The sequence below is a fragment of the Thalassophryne amazonica genome, chromosome 3, assembly GCF_902500255.1.
Source record: "Thalassophryne amazonica chromosome 3, fThaAma1.1, whole genome shotgun sequence".
NCBI classification, from domain to species: Eukaryota; Metazoa; Chordata; class Actinopteri; order Batrachoidiformes; family Batrachoididae; genus Thalassophryne; species Thalassophryne amazonica.
In genome coordinates this window covers 44,729,032-44,747,560 of record NC_047105.1, presented here as the reverse complement: position 1 = coordinate 44,747,560, position 18,529 = coordinate 44,729,032, and the positions used below count along the sequence as shown (strand labels likewise).

General features: G+C 41.1%; 1 protein-coding gene and 1 long non-coding RNA gene across 2 annotated transcripts in view; one reads left to right on the top strand and one right to left on the bottom strand.

The window, feature by feature from the left end:
* kif5ab (kinesin family member 5A, b) overlaps positions 1 to 18,529 on the bottom strand; it is a 321,264-nt gene that overhangs the window by 139,386 nt on the left and 163,349 nt on the right. The window contains 2 exon segments of the mRNA XM_034166139.1: positions 837 to 1,045; positions 12,236 to 12,384. Of these exon segments, the coding sequence (XP_034022030.1) occupies positions 837 to 1,045; positions 12,236 to 12,384 (358 nt within the window).
* LOC117506618 lies at positions 594 to 8,959 on the top strand. Its single transcript, XR_004559517.1, has 3 exons — positions 594 to 608; positions 4,359 to 4,363; positions 8,848 to 8,959. It is a non-coding gene; the product is annotated as an uncharacterized LOC117506618 (long non-coding RNA).

The following is an 18,529-nucleotide window of genomic DNA, read 5'->3' as shown; positions in this document are numbered from 1 at the left end:
TTGAGTTTTGCAATAATTCTTAATTGATAAAAGCTAGTTTTAACAACAGAAGAGATTTGTTTGTCAAGATTGAGTTGGGAGTCTAGAATTACACCCACGTTTCTTGCATAGGTTTTGACAAATGGAGTGAGGGAGCCAACATTCCTGGAGATGGAGTTAATGGATTTGGGGGGGCCAAAAATTATAACCTCAGTTTAGATACGATGTAGATATGAGTTTTGTGTGAAATCAGTCATCACATAGATTAGAATCTGTTGCACCAAGTTCACTACTGTGATTATGCCACCTACATGAAGAAAAGAGCAATTTGTGCATTAACTTATGCAGGTGTGAACACCCAAACTTGAGACCAGTTCATGTGATACTGACAAAATTTGATTATTTTTCTCATTCCAAATTAAAGAAGCAGCAGGGGAGCAAAATTACCGGAATGACTCTTATTTGGTTCTGCTGGAATGTTTTCTAAAAGTGCTCAAATCAAACATTAAAGCAATGGGGTGTTTCAAAGACTCTGTATGTGTGTGTGTGTGTGTGTGTGTGTGTGTGTGTGTGTGTGTGTGTGTGTGTGTGTGTGTGTGTGTGTGTGTGTGTGTGTGTGTGTGTGTGTGGTTGTAAATAAATGAGTATTTTATTATATCTCAGTGTAGATCATTTCTGTTCCCTTATGACTTCCATTCCTAAATAGGTCAGAAGTACATGTTTGATCATGAATGCATTACAATGAATAAAACATGTGATAGGCTTTTCGTATTCATGTGTCCACACCATTACAAAATTCTGGAACAGAAACCATATTCACGTGCACAAATAGCCTTCGTGCAACATCCATTCAGCACCTTATCATCCAGTTGTTTGTACAGCTTGCGAATCTCCTCCTCATATTTCTGGCGCTCCTCCTCGGAGATGTGCACCACAATGGAGGAGGCAATGGAGGAAGGTGTGCAAGGACTGCAGATGTCAGCAAGGGGTTCCTCATTTTCTGGGGTAACAAGGCTGCTGTCCACCAAATCTGGGATCAGCTGCTCCAATTCAACAAAATCCTCACCTGCACACGAGAAGAGGTGATGCAAACAAATTGATTTAATAAAATCTCCTGCTCTTATCTTTGTCACTTCTTCACAGAAAAATCTATTGAATCACATACTAAAAGTCCTCAAAATTATCACTTGTGGCTTTTTCAAAATCCAAAATGACCACAACTTCACATGAATTCATTAATGCATAAAGGGGCGGAGCTTAGGGAGCTCCATGTGTGATGAACGGCCTGAACACCCCCCCACCCCCACCCCAGCTACACCAGCTAACAGGCTAACCACGATTTGTGTGTTTATTAAATTATATTTTTGGGGGACTGTGCGGTGGTTCTCCTAAGGGTTTACTTTGGTGTGGACAGTAAAATTTATCAGCCATGTATTTCCTCAGTAATCATACCTTAAGTGGACCTAGTAACAGCTGCTAGAAGTGCTAATGTTAGCATACAACATTAAATAAGACGACAGTTTCACTCAGTGTGACTATTGCAACAGAGACATCTTACATGATCCATTTGGACGTTTCACCGCTCAATGAGATAGATTATTCCAGGTGTTTGTAATAAATTGCTCCAAACATACACACAACAGTGAGTGGCTGCTCCTTTACGGTCAGACGCTGCAAGAGGCGGAGTCACTGGACCCAGCTGCTGTCACTCACAGCAACCACACCCACAATTATACAGAATTTTATTAATTAAATCATCTGAAACTAAGAAGTTTGAGAAAAATCCCCCCACAATTGTCATGGAGGAAGAAATTGTCTATAGAGAACAAAACTGTGTTTTTGTACTAGGCTGGAAACATGTTTATTTCTGCTCTAAAATTGGACATTTTAAAATGGGGTTCTATGGGAATTTGTTCTGTTTTTGAGCCCACCTCAAGTGGCCAGACAAGGAACTGCACTTCTGGGTGTGCATGTGCTTGCACGAGCACGTGTAGGCGCACGCATGCACGTGTGCGCATGAACATGTTTGCGCACACGTGTGTGCGCACGCATGTGTGAGTGTGTGCGTGTGTGTGTGTGTCTGCACGTGTGCAGAGTGCAATGCTACCAAACGTATGGAACCAAATTTACACTCTAAATGGAACCAAACTGCACTCTAAATGTAATGGAACACAAATGGGATGAATTAATCCATGTCATGTGACACACAAAGCACCAATCAAATGACAGGGATCCACTCAGCCGTTATATAAAAAAACATTTTATATATATATATATATATATATATATATATATATAGGTTGAAGTGGATTTGCAAATCATTGTATTCTGTTTTTATTTACATTTTACACAACGTCCCAACTTCATTGGAATTGGGGTTATAGACCTATGCTGAACATTTCAATCTGTTTTGCAAAATTTCCATTATTTGGCCATTACTTTTTTGGATAACTCGGATGACCTGTAACAACTACACCTGAGTTTTAGGTTTGAGATATTTATCTGGAAATTTTTTTCTATTTCATTCAGAGGCACTTACAGCGAATAAATATTGATTTATTCAAAAACTGATATGCAGTTACAATTGGTGAAAATACTTTTTTTTTCAAGAATTGAGCAGGAAAGTGCTGAGAAAAGTAGATTAAAAAATGTAACTGAGAACATACCTGAACATCAGGTTATAGCAAACTCTTAAAACATAAGGCATACATAAGGCAGCAAGAAGAAGTTTACCTGTGTGAAGCGCTTTGAGGCAACTCTGTTGTGATTTGGCGCTATATAAATGAAAATAAATTGAAAAATTGAAATTGAAGTGGCATAGTGAAATATGAAGCTTTATAAAGAAGGCTATCTATAAATATAACATTTTGTTAATCAGCCGTAAGATTTCGTGTCTATGAGCCAACAGAGTGAGCAAAAATGAAAAGGCTGACAGCTGTGACTTTCATGCTGTGACTCAGCTAATGTGAAAAGCACCTTTTTCAGCGAGTATCACTCAGGGTATCAGTAAAGTTCAATTTCATTTTATCTGATTATGTCTGATCTTCTTAATCTTTCCACAGCAGATCATCCATCTCCATCTCACCCTGTACTCAGCATCTTCTTCTGTCACACAAACAGCCTCGGCACATCCATAAACCTCCTCTTTGGACTTTTTATTCTCCTCCTGCCTGTAGTTGTCATCCTCAGCATCACTCTCCTGACATACCCACCATGTCAATCTCACCCCTCTCACTTTGTCTCCCAAGTATTTAAACTCACCTACCGTCTTCTATTCTTTGCAAACTCATCATTACAGTATGCTCCCCTTCATTCCCACACACACACACACACACACACACACACACACACACACACACACACACACACACACACACACACACACACACACACACACACACACACTCTATCTTGCTGTGACTGACTTTCATTCTCTTTCTTTCCAGAGTGTAACTCCACTTCTCCAGCCTTGCCTCATCCAGCCTCTTACTCTCAATATATATCACAATGTCATCTGTCAATATTGTAGGCACAGAAACTCCTGTCCGATCTTGTCTGTCACTCTGTCATCACACTGTAAACTAGAGCACTACGCTCGTACAGCACAAACCTCCACCAACACTAGTTTCCAAACCCACAAATTTTTACCTTGGAAAAAATTTTCAAGGTCAAAGTCCTGTTAGAAGTGGATTTTCATAAGGACCCCTTCACACATAGTGCAAATACATACAACTCCAAGGCAACTCACGGCCGTAGAGCTCGTATGAGCGCACCATGAAACATCGTGCCGACGGGCAGGCATGCTCAATGCCAGTGCGACGGTTCATGCACGCAGGAGCACAGTGTCAGGATGGGCGGCTGCCCGACACCAGGAGCGGGTGGACCCATGATGCAAACTCCCAAACCAGGCTTTGAGGTAGAAGCAGTTGTCAGGTTTATTTCGAGCAGAGGTTCAGTACACAGATTATCAGATCGCAGAGCAGAGGTACAAGTAGGGTGAGGCAAAAACATAGTCATCTCCAGGCAGGGGTCAGAGGCACGAGCAAAGACTGGCATAAAGGCTGAGGCAAGAAGGTGCGATCAGAAAAACACAGAACAAGGTACTGGTACATGGCAAGACTAATCGGGACTAGAAACAAAGAGGCTGGAGAGTGTGCAAGAAGTGACAACAATCTGGCAAGGGACTGTGAGGCTGTGAGGGTTTATATGCATGTGGACTAATTAGGAACAGGTGGTGTTAACAAGGTGCATGTGAGAAGAAGGATCCAGAAAGGGGGCATGGCTAGTGAACAAAGATACTATGTTGTGTAAGACAGTGAGGGAAGAGAACACAAGGAGGAGAGAAGAAAAGACAAAGATGTGTGAACAGGTGCACAGAGCATGAGTGAAAAGAAATACAAAGCAGACAGAGACAAAAAGAAAGACAGACACGGGGAAGGTGCAGAGATGTGAACATGATTAAATTGGAGTGAGGAATAGCAGGGAACTATGAACAGGCTAGACATAAGACAGAATAAAATATAACAGAACTGAGCAAGAACAGGAACAAATACTAAAGCAGAGCAACAAGGAAAACAGAGACTACATGATACCGATACAAAACCCAATGTAACAATGTAACTGACAACACAAACGAGAAAATACACAAATGATAAACTAATGATTAATAATGCAAACATAATCTGAAAGAACAAAACTAGAATGGAACTGGGTGATGACAACAGAATGGAATAAATCCTGGTGAAAATAAATATTAATAAATCAAGGCGGAAAAGAACAACAGAAAGGGGAAAAAACCTGAATAAACCCACAGATCTGGCCGAAACTGTGACACACAGTGCCAGCAGCTGTAACCACATCACGCAGCTGCTGTGAAGAAAAAAATAAATTAAAATTTTTAAAAAATACATGCTGTGACGGGTCCGTGCACACACGAACACAACAGCATTTCACAGCAGCTGCGCGATGTGGTTGAAAATTAAAAAAAATAAAGATTACATGCCACCCACAGGAATTGAACCTGTGGGTGCCATGTAATTTCTGATTTCCAGTCAGAAACTTTACCACTGAGCTACCATCACTGTCCTGTGAAAGCTGCAGGAAACTACCTGATATCAGAAAGGACATATTTAAACACACACACACACACCATATAAAAATACTGCATTTATCAAGCGGGCAATACAAATATGATCTGTCTGTTCCTCTGTAGATGACCCATGGTCACTGATGTACAGTCATGAAATGACGAATAAGAAGCAGTTTGCTCTGATCATGTCCGCATCTGCTGGCACGTGCCCAGCCGGCGCATTGCAAGAATGACACCGAGTCATGTAGAACAGAGCTCATTTGGGTGACGTGACAGTCAGATCACCCGCTGCGTGTTATGTTCTGACGGTCCCTTTCAACCTGGGGGGCAGCCTGTCAATGGGCTGCAGCGTGTGCACTCACTCACTGTAGCCCGTCAAGAAGCAATATATGTTTTATTCATGTCCACATGATGACAGCAAGCAGACACATGCACGTCACAGTGGGCAGTTGTTAGTCCATGTCTGTCCAAACACAGTACGTGTTGTCCAGTTGGGATGTCCAGATCAACAGATCTTCACAGCTGCTTCTGTCTGTGGCCACACCTCCTGTCAGTTCAGTGCACACACCAAAGCCACACTCGTGGGGCACTTAGACAAATTTCACTGCCAGCATGTTAATGATTGTCTGCTGACTGTTGTATTAATACTGCGAATGGCCACACATTTGCTAAGTGCCAAATGAGCGGTGTTAGATGTTCGTGTGTGTCAGCTGGAATTTGGCCTGCCGTGACAGGGTTTGACGGGCTCTCACAGCGCACAGTCTTTCAGCCGCTGGTGTGTGCATACAGATGTAGCAACAGATGTACGAGGTAGCTATGATTTTACACATTTTGCACATGATTCCTGTTTCATGTGCACTTTATGTGTAAATTGACCAAATTCGCACTATGTGTGAAGGGGCCCTAAAATAAATTAGATGTGATCAAATGTCAGGAGTATGTATTTAGTTCATGTACATGAATCAAAGTTTTTTGTGGTACTTTTAGTTTTTTTTTTTACTTTTTCGGTTTCTGAATTCTTTTTCAGATAATTTTCACAGAACATTAGTTATCTGCTATGCACAATTTGTAATCGCTTTTTGGCACTGATAACTGGAAGAGAAACAAACAGGCATAAAACTGGAACCTCCATCCAATTTTGGTGGTGTAGGAAAATACATAACAGAAAAATGAGAGTGACTGGGGCACTTTTGATTGAGAGATAATGCAAAATGTACACCAAATGGGCTTTCCAATATTAAATTCAAATGTCCACAAAATCCACAATCTGGATCAGATCCAGATCAAACTTTGCCAGATGATAGTGAGTGCCAGTCTGCACGTCAAAATTCAAATATGAGAGTGATTGGGGCATGTTGTTTAAGATATAATTTTAAAAAAAATCATTAAATGGGGTTTTCAAGCTGGTCTGATCTGTGTACTCCTGATCCCGTAAGATCTCAGAAGCTAAGCAGTGAGGCATCTGGTTAGTACTTGATTAGGAGACCTCTTTGGAACACCAGCGGCTGTGTGTGTTTCTCCAGGTAAAACTGGAGTTACGTCAGGAAGGGCATCCGGCGTAAAACTAAATGCCAATGCAGATCTGGCTGTATCCACAGCAGAAATGGCAACACACACACATTAAATGGGGTTTTCAAAGTTAAATTTAAATGGCCACAAAATTTGTAATCTGGATCAGATATGGATCAAACTTTGTCAGTCGATGAAGGATACCATCCTACATAGCACTGTCAGATATGAAATAAATGTGATCTTTTTTGACAGTTACGAATTTTTGAAAATTCATTCAATATTAAAGATAGGGATTTTTCCAATTTTCCAAGATTTTTCCTGACTTTAATTTTTGACCTGTGACCTTGAAAATTGAATTGGTTCTCGCCTATGAGGATATGAATCTTCAGTAAAAAGTTGGTAATGATATATAAAAAATTGTGGGCTTCAGGCTGTTCACAAACAAATGGGCGAAAACATGACCTGTCGTTTCTATGTAAGCTAACCAGTGACCTGAGGTGATGAACAGCTGTCTTTGGTATTCTGCCTCTTCAGAGACTCCTCTAAAAAGTATCAAAGACATCCAGACATCCACCTTCGGTCAGTGATTAGTATCAATGTCTCACAACCACAGAGAAAGACACAAAGCACCAGGGCTCTAAAGACGTGGACCTTCATTCTCCTGTATAGATATTGGTATTACTAGACACCACTGAATAGAATCAAAGTATCTTTAATTGCCATTGCACAAGTTAAACAAAACTCATGACTCCATTGTTGTGAAAGTGTAGTGACACGGACCCACAACAGGGGGCGCAAATGAACAGACAATAGAAGGAGTCAACTTTGAACACTTTACTGTTGTGAATGCCACAACCATACACAGCAGATTATAGAATGATACAACGTCAATGGATAAAGGTGTCGTGTGGGCAGGCTCGACAATAGGAGACGTCCGTCTAGAGAAGAACCGGAACCACACAATTTCCTCCGCCACCGAACCCGAAGGATACTGGAGCCGCCAGGTCCCGAGTCCCCCAGGTGGCCACCATCTCCGCGTGTCGGATCTGGTACTGCTGGCGAAGAGCAAAGACAGTCAAGTGTGGGTGTGTGTACACCCAGTAACAACAACGGTGGGAATTCCACCTCCACCTCAAATCACACACACGTGCAGCTCCTGTTTAAGCACTTATCTGGAAAGAGTGAGAGGCGAAGACGTCGGCACTCTCACAAACCACCAATCAGCTGACAAGGCTCCACAGGACAACGGCTGCTAACAGATCACACGTAAGTTACAATTACTTAATACGGCAGAGAATATTACCTCCTTAGAAGAACGATATCTCGGTGACGTGGTGGAGGTGTCATCCTGCTTTTATCCGGGATGAAGTGCAGATGATCGGTGACAGCTGTCACAGTTGATGAGAGACAGCTGTCACCTCGGCTGTTCCTGTGAGGCGGCAGCGCCCTCTCGTGCCTGAAGCCCGCACTTCAGGCAGGGCGCCCTCTGGTGGTGGGCCAGCAGTACCTCCTCTTCTGGCAGCCCACACAACATCCATAAGCTCTTCCCAGCCATACGTATCCTGGCCTCAAAGGCTGAGGACCCAGAGACATAAAAGATTATGTCATGTGCTCCTCCTTCTCCCAGTTACTTTAATAGACTGGTACAAACACATGACAATACTTCAATTTTAGCTTCTCTCCACTGGCCTAACCTTCAAATGCATTACTGAATTTAAGATGTTACTGATAACTTTTGTAGCTCATCTGGGGCATGGCTCCACAGACATTACTGACATGTAAATCCCATAAGGTCTTCAAGAGAGCCTCCAAAGACCAGGGCCTGTATCCATGAAGCAATTCAAAGTCCTCTCAAAGAGCTCCTAACTTAGCCTAAAATTTGATGGCAAGGAATCTTAGCCTCAGAGTGAGCCAGCAGGTGTCTGAGAGCAAGTCTGAGCAAGGAGTGGACAGAAACTCCGATCTTTGTGAGGAGGCGGGGTTGACTCTGTTGCTAGGTATGACACAGTCCTCTAGGAGCTGTGATTGGTTGTCATGGAAAGGGGAGGAGAAATAAAAAACAAATGCACTCCACCCTCCTATTCATGAATGGACAGTAAAATCAACCGATCATATAAGCTGAACTGCAATATGAGGATAACTTTGTTATGATGATGAAACCCAGCAAAATGAAATGAATTGTTACACAGCTTGAAGATGTTTGAACGTACATCATTCACATGCCAAATATCTACATATTAAACACGTGCGTGCGGGAGTTTATTTAGTACATTCATTGTGAGGACATAATATCATTGTAAATGCGTTAAAAATACATGCATGACACAAGAAAGTGAAAACACTTATTTCCATTGTGGTCCAATTTGAAAATCAAATCACAAAATAGAAATAATAATAAAAGAAAATAACAATATTAATAATACCGATGATAACAATAATGATAATATTAATAGTGTGTATATGATAACAAGAAACTAAACAATTTATAAATACATTAAGACAATAATTTTACATAAAATAATTACATACAGTAGATCAAGCCGGTAGTGTGTTACTGACTCACTGTCATCCTACATAAAGAGAATATCTCTGCTTCCTCTGTCTTTTCTGACATTTTCTCTGCTTAAGACACTCTCAGGCTTCTTAAAAGTCCTCCTCCCTCCTCTTACCAGTTTGGCACCTTAGGAGCCCTCTTAAGGCCTAAGGTGCTTTGTGGACAGCTTTTATCTTACCAAAGGAAAGTTCTAAGAAATGTCTAAAAATTTGAGGAATTCAAAGATTTTTCTTAGAATAATGTCAGTAGGAGCTATTTTAGCCTTAGGCTGATTTGTGGATATGGGCCTGGGACTTCTAAACTTTGCAATAACCTGTTTGAGGAAATAATCACTATTTAAGCCTTATTTTTATTGATGAGCTTTTATATGAATTAAGGACATGTTGTTGCTGTTATTATTATTATTATTATTATTATTATTATTATTATTAACAATTGGGAAACTGTGTAGGTGCACAATTTAGCCCAGAACTCTACACAAATGCCAAAGGGTAATGTCCATGACTAAATTGGGATGAAATGTCAAAAGTGTCTAAATGTATTTAATACCCTGAGATATGTGGCGAATGAAGCAATAAAAACAATTATTTTCATTAATAGGCATTTAATAAAGATGCTTTACAATCTTTTAAATTCAGGTGAAGTGCTGAGGCAATGATCTTTGAGGGAAAGAAAATCACTGAGCAGGATTCATTACATTGCTGGAATGTCAACTGATCATGACCGCTGAGGGCTCTGACTTTCAAGTTAAATTAAACCCCAGCAGGAGACGTTAACATGTATGTGTGTGTGTGTGTGTGTGTGGGACTGGGTGTGTACGTGCATGTAATTACGATAAGATGTACAATATGTTTCTTTAGGAGAGCACCAGAGTGAGCTGTGACTCTACTGTAGATGTCATTAGCCCTCATTCAGTGTGAGGATTACTGCAATGGAAACATAAAAACCAACGCTTCTGCATTCACTAAAATGTCAGAGAATTTAATTATGCTAAGTTTAAAAGTCTGAATAATTTGAACGAGAACATAGCAGACAAGGCAGTTTCTCTTAAGTGTTTTGGACAGAGTTCCAGCAGGTCATTTTGGATGCTCACTTCCTAAATGAGTTCAAACCTGCACTCATGTGGAGTGAATAATAATGTACGTGGGCTGGTCACATTTTGCACACACAGCAGGTTTCTATGCAAACACCACAGTTCATACTGTTTTTGTTTGTGCTGGGTTTTTTTAAACTCAATACCAGCCAGCAAGTGTCAGTGAGCAGTCTTCTGATGCGTCTGGTTCCTCCAGCATTTCAAATGTGTCAAAACATGACATAAATGTTTCATTCTGTGTTTAGTAACACAAGTGAAGCAACTGTTTCACTTAGTGTTTCATGAATTACAAAACCATTTATCTTATTGATGAATCAACTGTTTGAATTCCAGTTTGGAGTGTTCTGAAATAGTGATTTTGTTTTTGTGAATGAAGGAATTCTCACTCTTCACCAGATGACACCATGATAGTGTTTTGTCTGAAACAGTCTTTTGAAACACTGACTTGTTTTATTGTTCGCTTTAGGGTTTCTGAGTGTTTCAATAGAGTATATCATTTTCTAAAGCATCTGGTTCATTTTATTTGAGAGGTGGTGGCCTGGAGGTTAGAGAGGCAGGCATGTGGTCAGAGGAACCTCGGTTTGATTCTTCATCAGACAGGCACCTAGCTAAAGGTGCCCTTCATCACCCCAGTTGCTCCTGGTGTGCAGCTGAGCACCACATCAATACTGGTGTTTATGTTTGTGTGTGGGTGCGTGTGCATGCAAATGCTTTGAGTGTCCATAATGGAAAACCCCCAAATGAAATGCAGTCCATTTAAGTATCAAAAACTATTGTTTCTGTCATTTCTGTGCAAAATTTCCAGAGGGGTTTAGATCAGAATTCTACATCCATCTATGTTTGGTTGATAATTTTCTTAAACTTGTAATTACAGTAGTTTCACTCCTTACACTTAAACTAAACAAAACAAAAAAAAAAAAACTTCATGGGGTTAGTTTGTATAATTTAAAGAATGTTTTCAGCATAAACATTTTAGTAAGTCGATAACTTACAAGATGATAGTACAAAACTGCGAACAGTTTAAAAAACAGTGACATAGATTGTCAATGGTATAAATTAAATAACTTGATTATAAAACTGAAATTAATTCACTCATTCCTTCATTTTCTATACCTGCTTATTCCACACTGCAAAAAGAACTAACTTTAACAAGTAAGTTCAAACAACTTAATGCATTCAGGTGTTACCAAATGGAACAATTCATTTAAGTTGGTTCAATTATTCTCTTTTTTCAGTGCAGTTAATGGTCACAGGCAAGTTGGATCTTAGCCCAGCAGTAAAACTGCAATTACAACATGTAATTTAATATGATTTAGGAGAAATGATTAAAATAAGTAAATTTAAAAAAATTACAAAATGTAGGTACAAATTTGCACAGATATTTCTGAGTAAAATGAAAGTAAAATAAAGAAGATAGAATAACTTAAATGAAATAGAGCTGCTGTCTAAGAATATCAAAACATTTTAATTTAGTTGGCCCAACTTACAAAACAACTAAACTAAATGCTTTGGAAAACTTTGGAAAGACTTTGGAAAGTCTCACATCTTGTAAAAGATCCTTGCAAATTGTTACCTTAATTATTAAGTGCATTCTTTTTAGTGTGTATGTGCATCTTTCTCAGTTTTTGTCCTGTTTTTAATTAAACTTATTACCTGCTAAAATATTACCTGCTAAATTTAAGGGATTACCTGATGCAGATGTTAATGCATGCATTTATATTTTTCTTTCATTTTGCAAAATAAATAATTTGAACTTTTCTTTCTAACACTAAATATGAGCTGATGCTTCAAATGGCACAGCATGTATGTACTTTGCCAGACTGATTCTCCAGAAATTTGTTACATGCACTCTGAGAACTGGTGTTAAGCTTGCTGTGTTACAAAACAAACATTTTCATAAAAAGTACAAATAATCCCAAAATGCTTGGGGAGCAGTTCTCTATGTGCTTTCCTGGAAGAATGAAGTTATTTGGTGTATCTGTAAGCTGATTTCCGTGTGGGTACTTACCATTTTTCCAACGATTCAGCTCCGCCTCAAGTCTCTGGATAGTTTCCTTCATTGACCTGTTCTTCTGCTTTTCCTTTTCATATTTCTTCTTCCACTGCTCAGCTGTGAGCTCCAAGTTCACTGATACAGTATTTCTAATGGTCTTGGCTCTAATTATAGAGAAACAGATGGAGAAGGGGGGCAAAGGAAAAGGAAGGGAGAGGTAGTGTGAGGTAAAGTCAGCACGGTGAGGAATAAATATAGAAGGGAAAAAAAAACCCCTGACAAAATGAGGAGAAGAACTGCCAGAGACAGTTTTTCACCTCTGGATTTTGGAACAGGCCTTGCATCGCATTAATTAGTGTAGAAATTGATTTTCTACCAAACGTGGTTGTCAGTGTATTTAAAAACCCGAAACTGTTTTCACGGTGACGACCAGCATGGGTTGTTAGGATTTGTGTGTATTTCACAAAAAGGTTCCCTGAAAGGAAATATTCATTTTCCTCAGCATGTCTCTGATAAACATGACAGAAATATTTAACTAAGTATTTCTCACAGACTGCCGTGCATTGATTTATTTTGTACCATTTGATTTTTGGAGATTATGTTTTGGTTAATTTTTGTCATTGTGGACCTTTGCCATAAATCCGCTGGACTCATGCGCTGTCATCTCTGGGCCACACAGACAATTGCACTTGTGTTTTGTTTGCTCATTTTGGATAAATTTAACTTGTGGTTTTCCAGCTCAAAGAAAACTCTTTGTTTTAGGGGCTGGTGGTTGGATTGGAACTCCATTCATTCCTTGTATCTGTTGTGTGGGCTGCCAGAAGAGGAGGTACTGCTGGCCCACCACCAGAAGGCGCCCTGCCTGAAGTGCGGGCTTCAGGCACGAGAGGGCGCTGCCGCCTCAGGAACAAGCCGTGGTGACAGCTGTCACCCATCATCCGTGACAGCTGTCACTAATCAACACATCTGGTATAAAAGCAGGAAGATACCTCCACCAAACTGCCGATATATCATCTTCATCTGGAGGTAATACTCTCAGCCCCTTTTGTGAGATCGATAAATCTATTATTGTGAGTGTTTGCAGGAGAACCGGCCATTTTTGAGGAGGCTGTGCAAGACGGCGCTCCTTTTCAGCTGAGACCGCTGCAACGCGCTGAGTGAGAGGTGGAGGTGGCATTCCCACCGTTGTTACTGGGTGTTCACACACCCACCCTTTGACTGTCTTTTGCTTTCTGCCAGCAGTACCAGATCCGACACGCCGGGAAGGTGGCCACCTGGGGACTCCGGGACTTGGCGGCTCCAGTATTCCTCGGGTTCAGGTGGCGGTGGAAATCGTGTGGTTCCGGTTCGTTTCCAGACGGGCGTCTCCTATCGTCGAGCCTGCCCACACGACACCTTTCATTAATTGACTGTTGCACATTCTGATTCTGCTGTGTTTGGTTGTGACATTCACACCAGTAAAGTGTTATAATTTGACTCCTTCCATTGTCCGTTCATTTACGCCCCCTGTTGTGGGTCCGTGTCACTACACTTTCCCAACAGTATCCACTTATTCCAATTAAGGGTCACTGGGAAGCTGGAGCTTATCCTAGCGGTCACAGGGGAAGAGGTGGACAAGCCAGAAAGGCCACCAGTCCATCACAGGGCATATAGACAGACAAACACATTCACACTCTCCCTACAGTCAATTCAAACTTTCCAGTTCCCCTAACCTGCATGTCTTTGGAAGTGGGAAAAAGCTGGAGCACCCGGAGGGAACACACACAAACATGGGGAGAACATGCAAATTCCTCACAGAAAGGACCAGGCAGGAAGCGATCACAGCACCTTCTTGTTGTGAGGGAATAGTGCTAACAACTAGGCCACTGTGCTATGGGCACTCCAGCCGTCACTGTAAAATGCTTTGTAAAGTTTGACACAGATCTCTTGTTTCTGCGGTTCGTGGAAGTAACTCTGCTGCTACCTTCAACTGCAGAACGGAACACATTATGAAAGGGATTCAGCAGAAGTCTTATGGAACCTCAATTCTGGAAAGGGGGGGCGAGGAAGTCCTGAAACATCCTTTCTCTCACCAAGGATGACCGTATTCCAATACTGCGAAGCCCGCCTAGAGACATGGTGGTTCTTTTTTTTTTTTTTTTTTTTGGCCTAGATTATTGTGTTCCCTCACAATACTTTTGCGTTCTCTCGCAATATTATTGAATTGTTTGGATGGATTGCACATCATGGATAAACAGAACTTGATTAAGTTTGACTGTAACCTGGGGCTCACATACAATAATATACTGGAACCTTTGTCTGTGAGATACAATGTGATTATGTGCATGAAGACTCTGAAGCGTATTTTAAAGAAAAACAGCCAGGGGATGGTAAAAAAGAAAACATAAATGTTCATAAGGCACACTAACAGGTGTTGCTACTTACTATCACTGTTGTATAAATAAACTATATTTCATACGGAGTCTTACAGCTGTGCAAGTTGTAGCGACTTACTCCCTCATCTCACGGGATCCCATTCTCACGTGAATCCTGTTGTTTTCTGCTGTGTGTGTGTGTGTGCGCATATGTGTTCAGTCTCCCCCCACCTGATTCCTCTCACTGTGTGCTCTGATAGGCTTGAGCTTTAATATGATATGAGGTTACTGCGAGGGAACACAAATACTATTGCGAGGGAAAGCAATAATCTGGGCCAAAAAAAATTAATCACCATGTCCCTAGGCGAGCTCTGTACAATACATTGTAATGTGGAGCAAAGATAATCACCAGGGGCCTCATGTACAAAGACTTGCGTTGACTTTCTACTAAAAGTTGGCGTATGCCAAAACCCTGAATCTAGCGTAAGCAAAAATATATTCAGATGTATGAAAGTGTGCGTAGGCATGAATTCACGCACATTCCGTTTGTACATCCCACTGAACGTGGAATAGAACGTGGAACAAAACTCCTCCCTGGACACGCCCCATTTAAATAAGCAATTTTATGTAAATAGACCCTTGGAGCAGGGATTCCCCACGACGTCACGTCAGACAACATGAACATGGAAAAGAAATTATACTATAGATGACTGGAAATGACGTGGAAATACACAGGGACAGTTTATTCAGTGTGCTGTTAAAGGGATTAATCATGAAACTGGAAAAATGTTTGTGGGAGCTACGGAGCGTGAGTGTGTGAGGCCACACACACACATCTGCAGAACAGCGCGAACACACTGACATTAAAAAGGTGAGGCGCACCTCCACTGACAGCGTGACATTCACAATTTACACACGCGTTTACTGACAAATACGGAGCACAGGAAGCCTGTTAAGACGCTCTGCAGCTCACCATCAAGCAAAAATACAAAAAAAGACATTAATAATAATAATAATAATAAAAAAAATATTTGAATGTACACACGCCCAAATATGCCCGCTCTGGTTTTCATTTGGAAGAATTACACAAATAAACTATTTCTACACATGCCGCCCCCCCAGAAGAAGCAGAATGTGTGCAGTTAATAGCTTCAATTACATTCGGGAAACCAGCTCTCGCTTCAAAATGTGCTGTAATGTTGGAATGTACCTGGATGAGATTTGGATGATTGCAGCTCGGCGCAAAGTTGACTGGCACAGGCCTGACCGATCAGCCAGCTCACGCTGGAACACCCCTGATGCCAGGACGCCAGGCGTGGTCAGCACCTATGTGGGCACACACTGTACTGCACTCTGGGCCAGCTGCAGTTCTGTGCGCCGCTCCAGTCACAGTGGCCTTGGTAATCGAAATCAGGTTATTAGCCAGTTATCCTCATTTGGAAGTAAATCCTCGCATTCTCCCAATACACGCTCACATCGGATTGCACCATTTACAAGGTCCTCTAACAACACCATTGTTAGGGCCTTTTTATGCATCACTTTGCACATGTTTTTATATCATCCATATAACTGTAAACACGTAGGTGTGTTAAATGTTCATCAGTGTGTCTCTGATGTGGACATCACTCTGACGACATCTTGTTTTCACACTATTAATGGCTCCCAGCATCACCTTTACATGTCCACAGTGGAACAATAGCTGTAGAAACGTGCGTACGCCAGCCTGGATTTTTGCATAACGCACCACACATTTCCACGCTTAAGTCACTTTTGATACATTTGCACGTGGACATGGAGACGGGCGTACGCCAGGTTTTTCTGCATAAGCATGCTTTGTACATGAGGCCCCAGGAGTAGTCGGCAGCCACAGTCTGATGCCCAGATATCAACTCTTGATGTAGATGGTCAAGAGTAAAGAAAGGAGCAGACCCTAATGTGCATGTTTTTGATGGTGGGAAGAAACTGGAGTACCCAGATGAAACCCACGCAGACACGGGACAAACACCACACAGAAAGGGACTGGGCCTGGGTGGAATCGAACCACAGAACTTCTTGCTGTGAAGCAAGATTGCTAACCACTGAGCCACTGTGTTGGTCAGGGAATGATATCTTGGTGAGAGAGTTTTTACTCACAGCTTCACTCTGTGATTACTGACTGGCCCAAAAGTGATACCTCTTTGGTCATGGGTGATTTCAATGCAACCACAGGCATTGACAGGGGTGGTTACACGGACTGTAGAGGTCCATGTGGGTTTGGCAGCCATAGCGGTCAGTGCACCTTCATTGTGTGAAACATAAGGGGCTTCATGTTTCTGGATGCTGGTTTAAATGCCAAGAGAAGAGAGCTTTCTCTTATTCTGCCCCGTTCTGATCTCCTTGCATCAATAAAGCAGTCAAACTCTGTAGAGACGTTCAAGTCCAGACTTAAGACACACTTATTTTCCCTTTCATATGGCTAGCATGCTGGCATAGTATGTTACTATGCTTTTTACTCTTTTAATTCATTTTATTAGGAAATGGAGCATGCCGCGGTCTCAACTTTATCTAAATTCTGTCTTTTAGTGAATCTTAGGGCTAGTGGCCGGCGATCACCTTAGTATTTCTTCTGTTTTTCTTTTTGCTTAATGCTGACAAATTATACCTTATTTGTTGTCTTTCTGCTGCCTGATTCTGTTTTTTCTCTCGCTCTGTTTGAGGTGCAACCCAGCATGGACTCCCAAAATTTCCTGTATATTTGTTTTGTGAATTGTTTTGTAAATTGTGTCAGTAGCATGGCCCAAGCAGAGGGTCACCCCTTTGAGTCTGGTCTGCTTGAGGTTTCTTCTTCAACTCATCAGAGGGAGTTTTTCCTTACCACTGTCACCTGTGTGCTTGCTCTGGGGGTTGGTAATGTTAGACCTTAGTTGTGTGAAGCGGCTTGAGGCAGCTTTGTTGTGATTTGGCGCTATATAAATGAAATAAATTAAAATTGCATTCCCAGCATGGTTGGACATGGTGCTCCAATAGTTGTGTAGCTAAGGGGTTCATGTTCTTGTGGAAAGATACTGGAGACTCCTGGAAAACTGCAAGATCTATAGAAGTGCCCGGTTTGTGATCTATGCCCACAGACTTGTTGCGGTGTCTCTAAGGATTCAATTGAAGTCAGGCAGGCTGTTCTTCAAGATTTAACTGTTTTGTGAATGTTTGCACCCAGTCTTGGTAGTGGAATTATTAGCTAAAAAATTTAAATTAGACACTTTTTAAAGTATAATTATTGACACTGGTGGCAAAAATCATTTTTCAGAATTAGTGTGTAATTACATTGCATTAATATCAAGTGTTTTGCAAATTGTTGACAGCACCTTATCAGCTAAGTGGCACTATGGGAGAAACTACTACGCCTGTGACAGCTTTCAGCAAAGCATCTAAAGATCCAGTTTTCCAACACAGTACCGACAACTCATTTTGTTCTGCCTTATTTGACTGAAACGCCTGTGTTTCCACATCTCTTTCCATCTTTCTGCTGGCATTAAAAAAAATGACAAACATATGCAAAAAGCCATTTTCAGTGACAGACAAATACACAACAACGATGCACAAAATGAAAAAATAAATAAATATATTGTGACCTTACACCATAATAACATGATGTAACTGTGTGCTGTGTGATTTCAGATTATTTCTTAACCATGAAACAAACAAGTAACAGTGTGTCATGTCACACCTAAAGCACAATGCGCACAGCTTGAGCTGAGAATTTCATAACACTAGCTTCAGCAACACAATTTCACAGTCCAGTGAGAAAACGTTACCTGACAAGTTAGACAAGCCTTAATTTCCTGCCAAAAACTGTCGCATCACATAAAACTTGGCATAGGGTCATAGACTGTATTTGGACCCTCATGCAAAATGATGTATTTTCTGTATACAGTCTTCTGCAATTCTACAGTGTGGCCGCTCATAAAAAAAAAAAAAC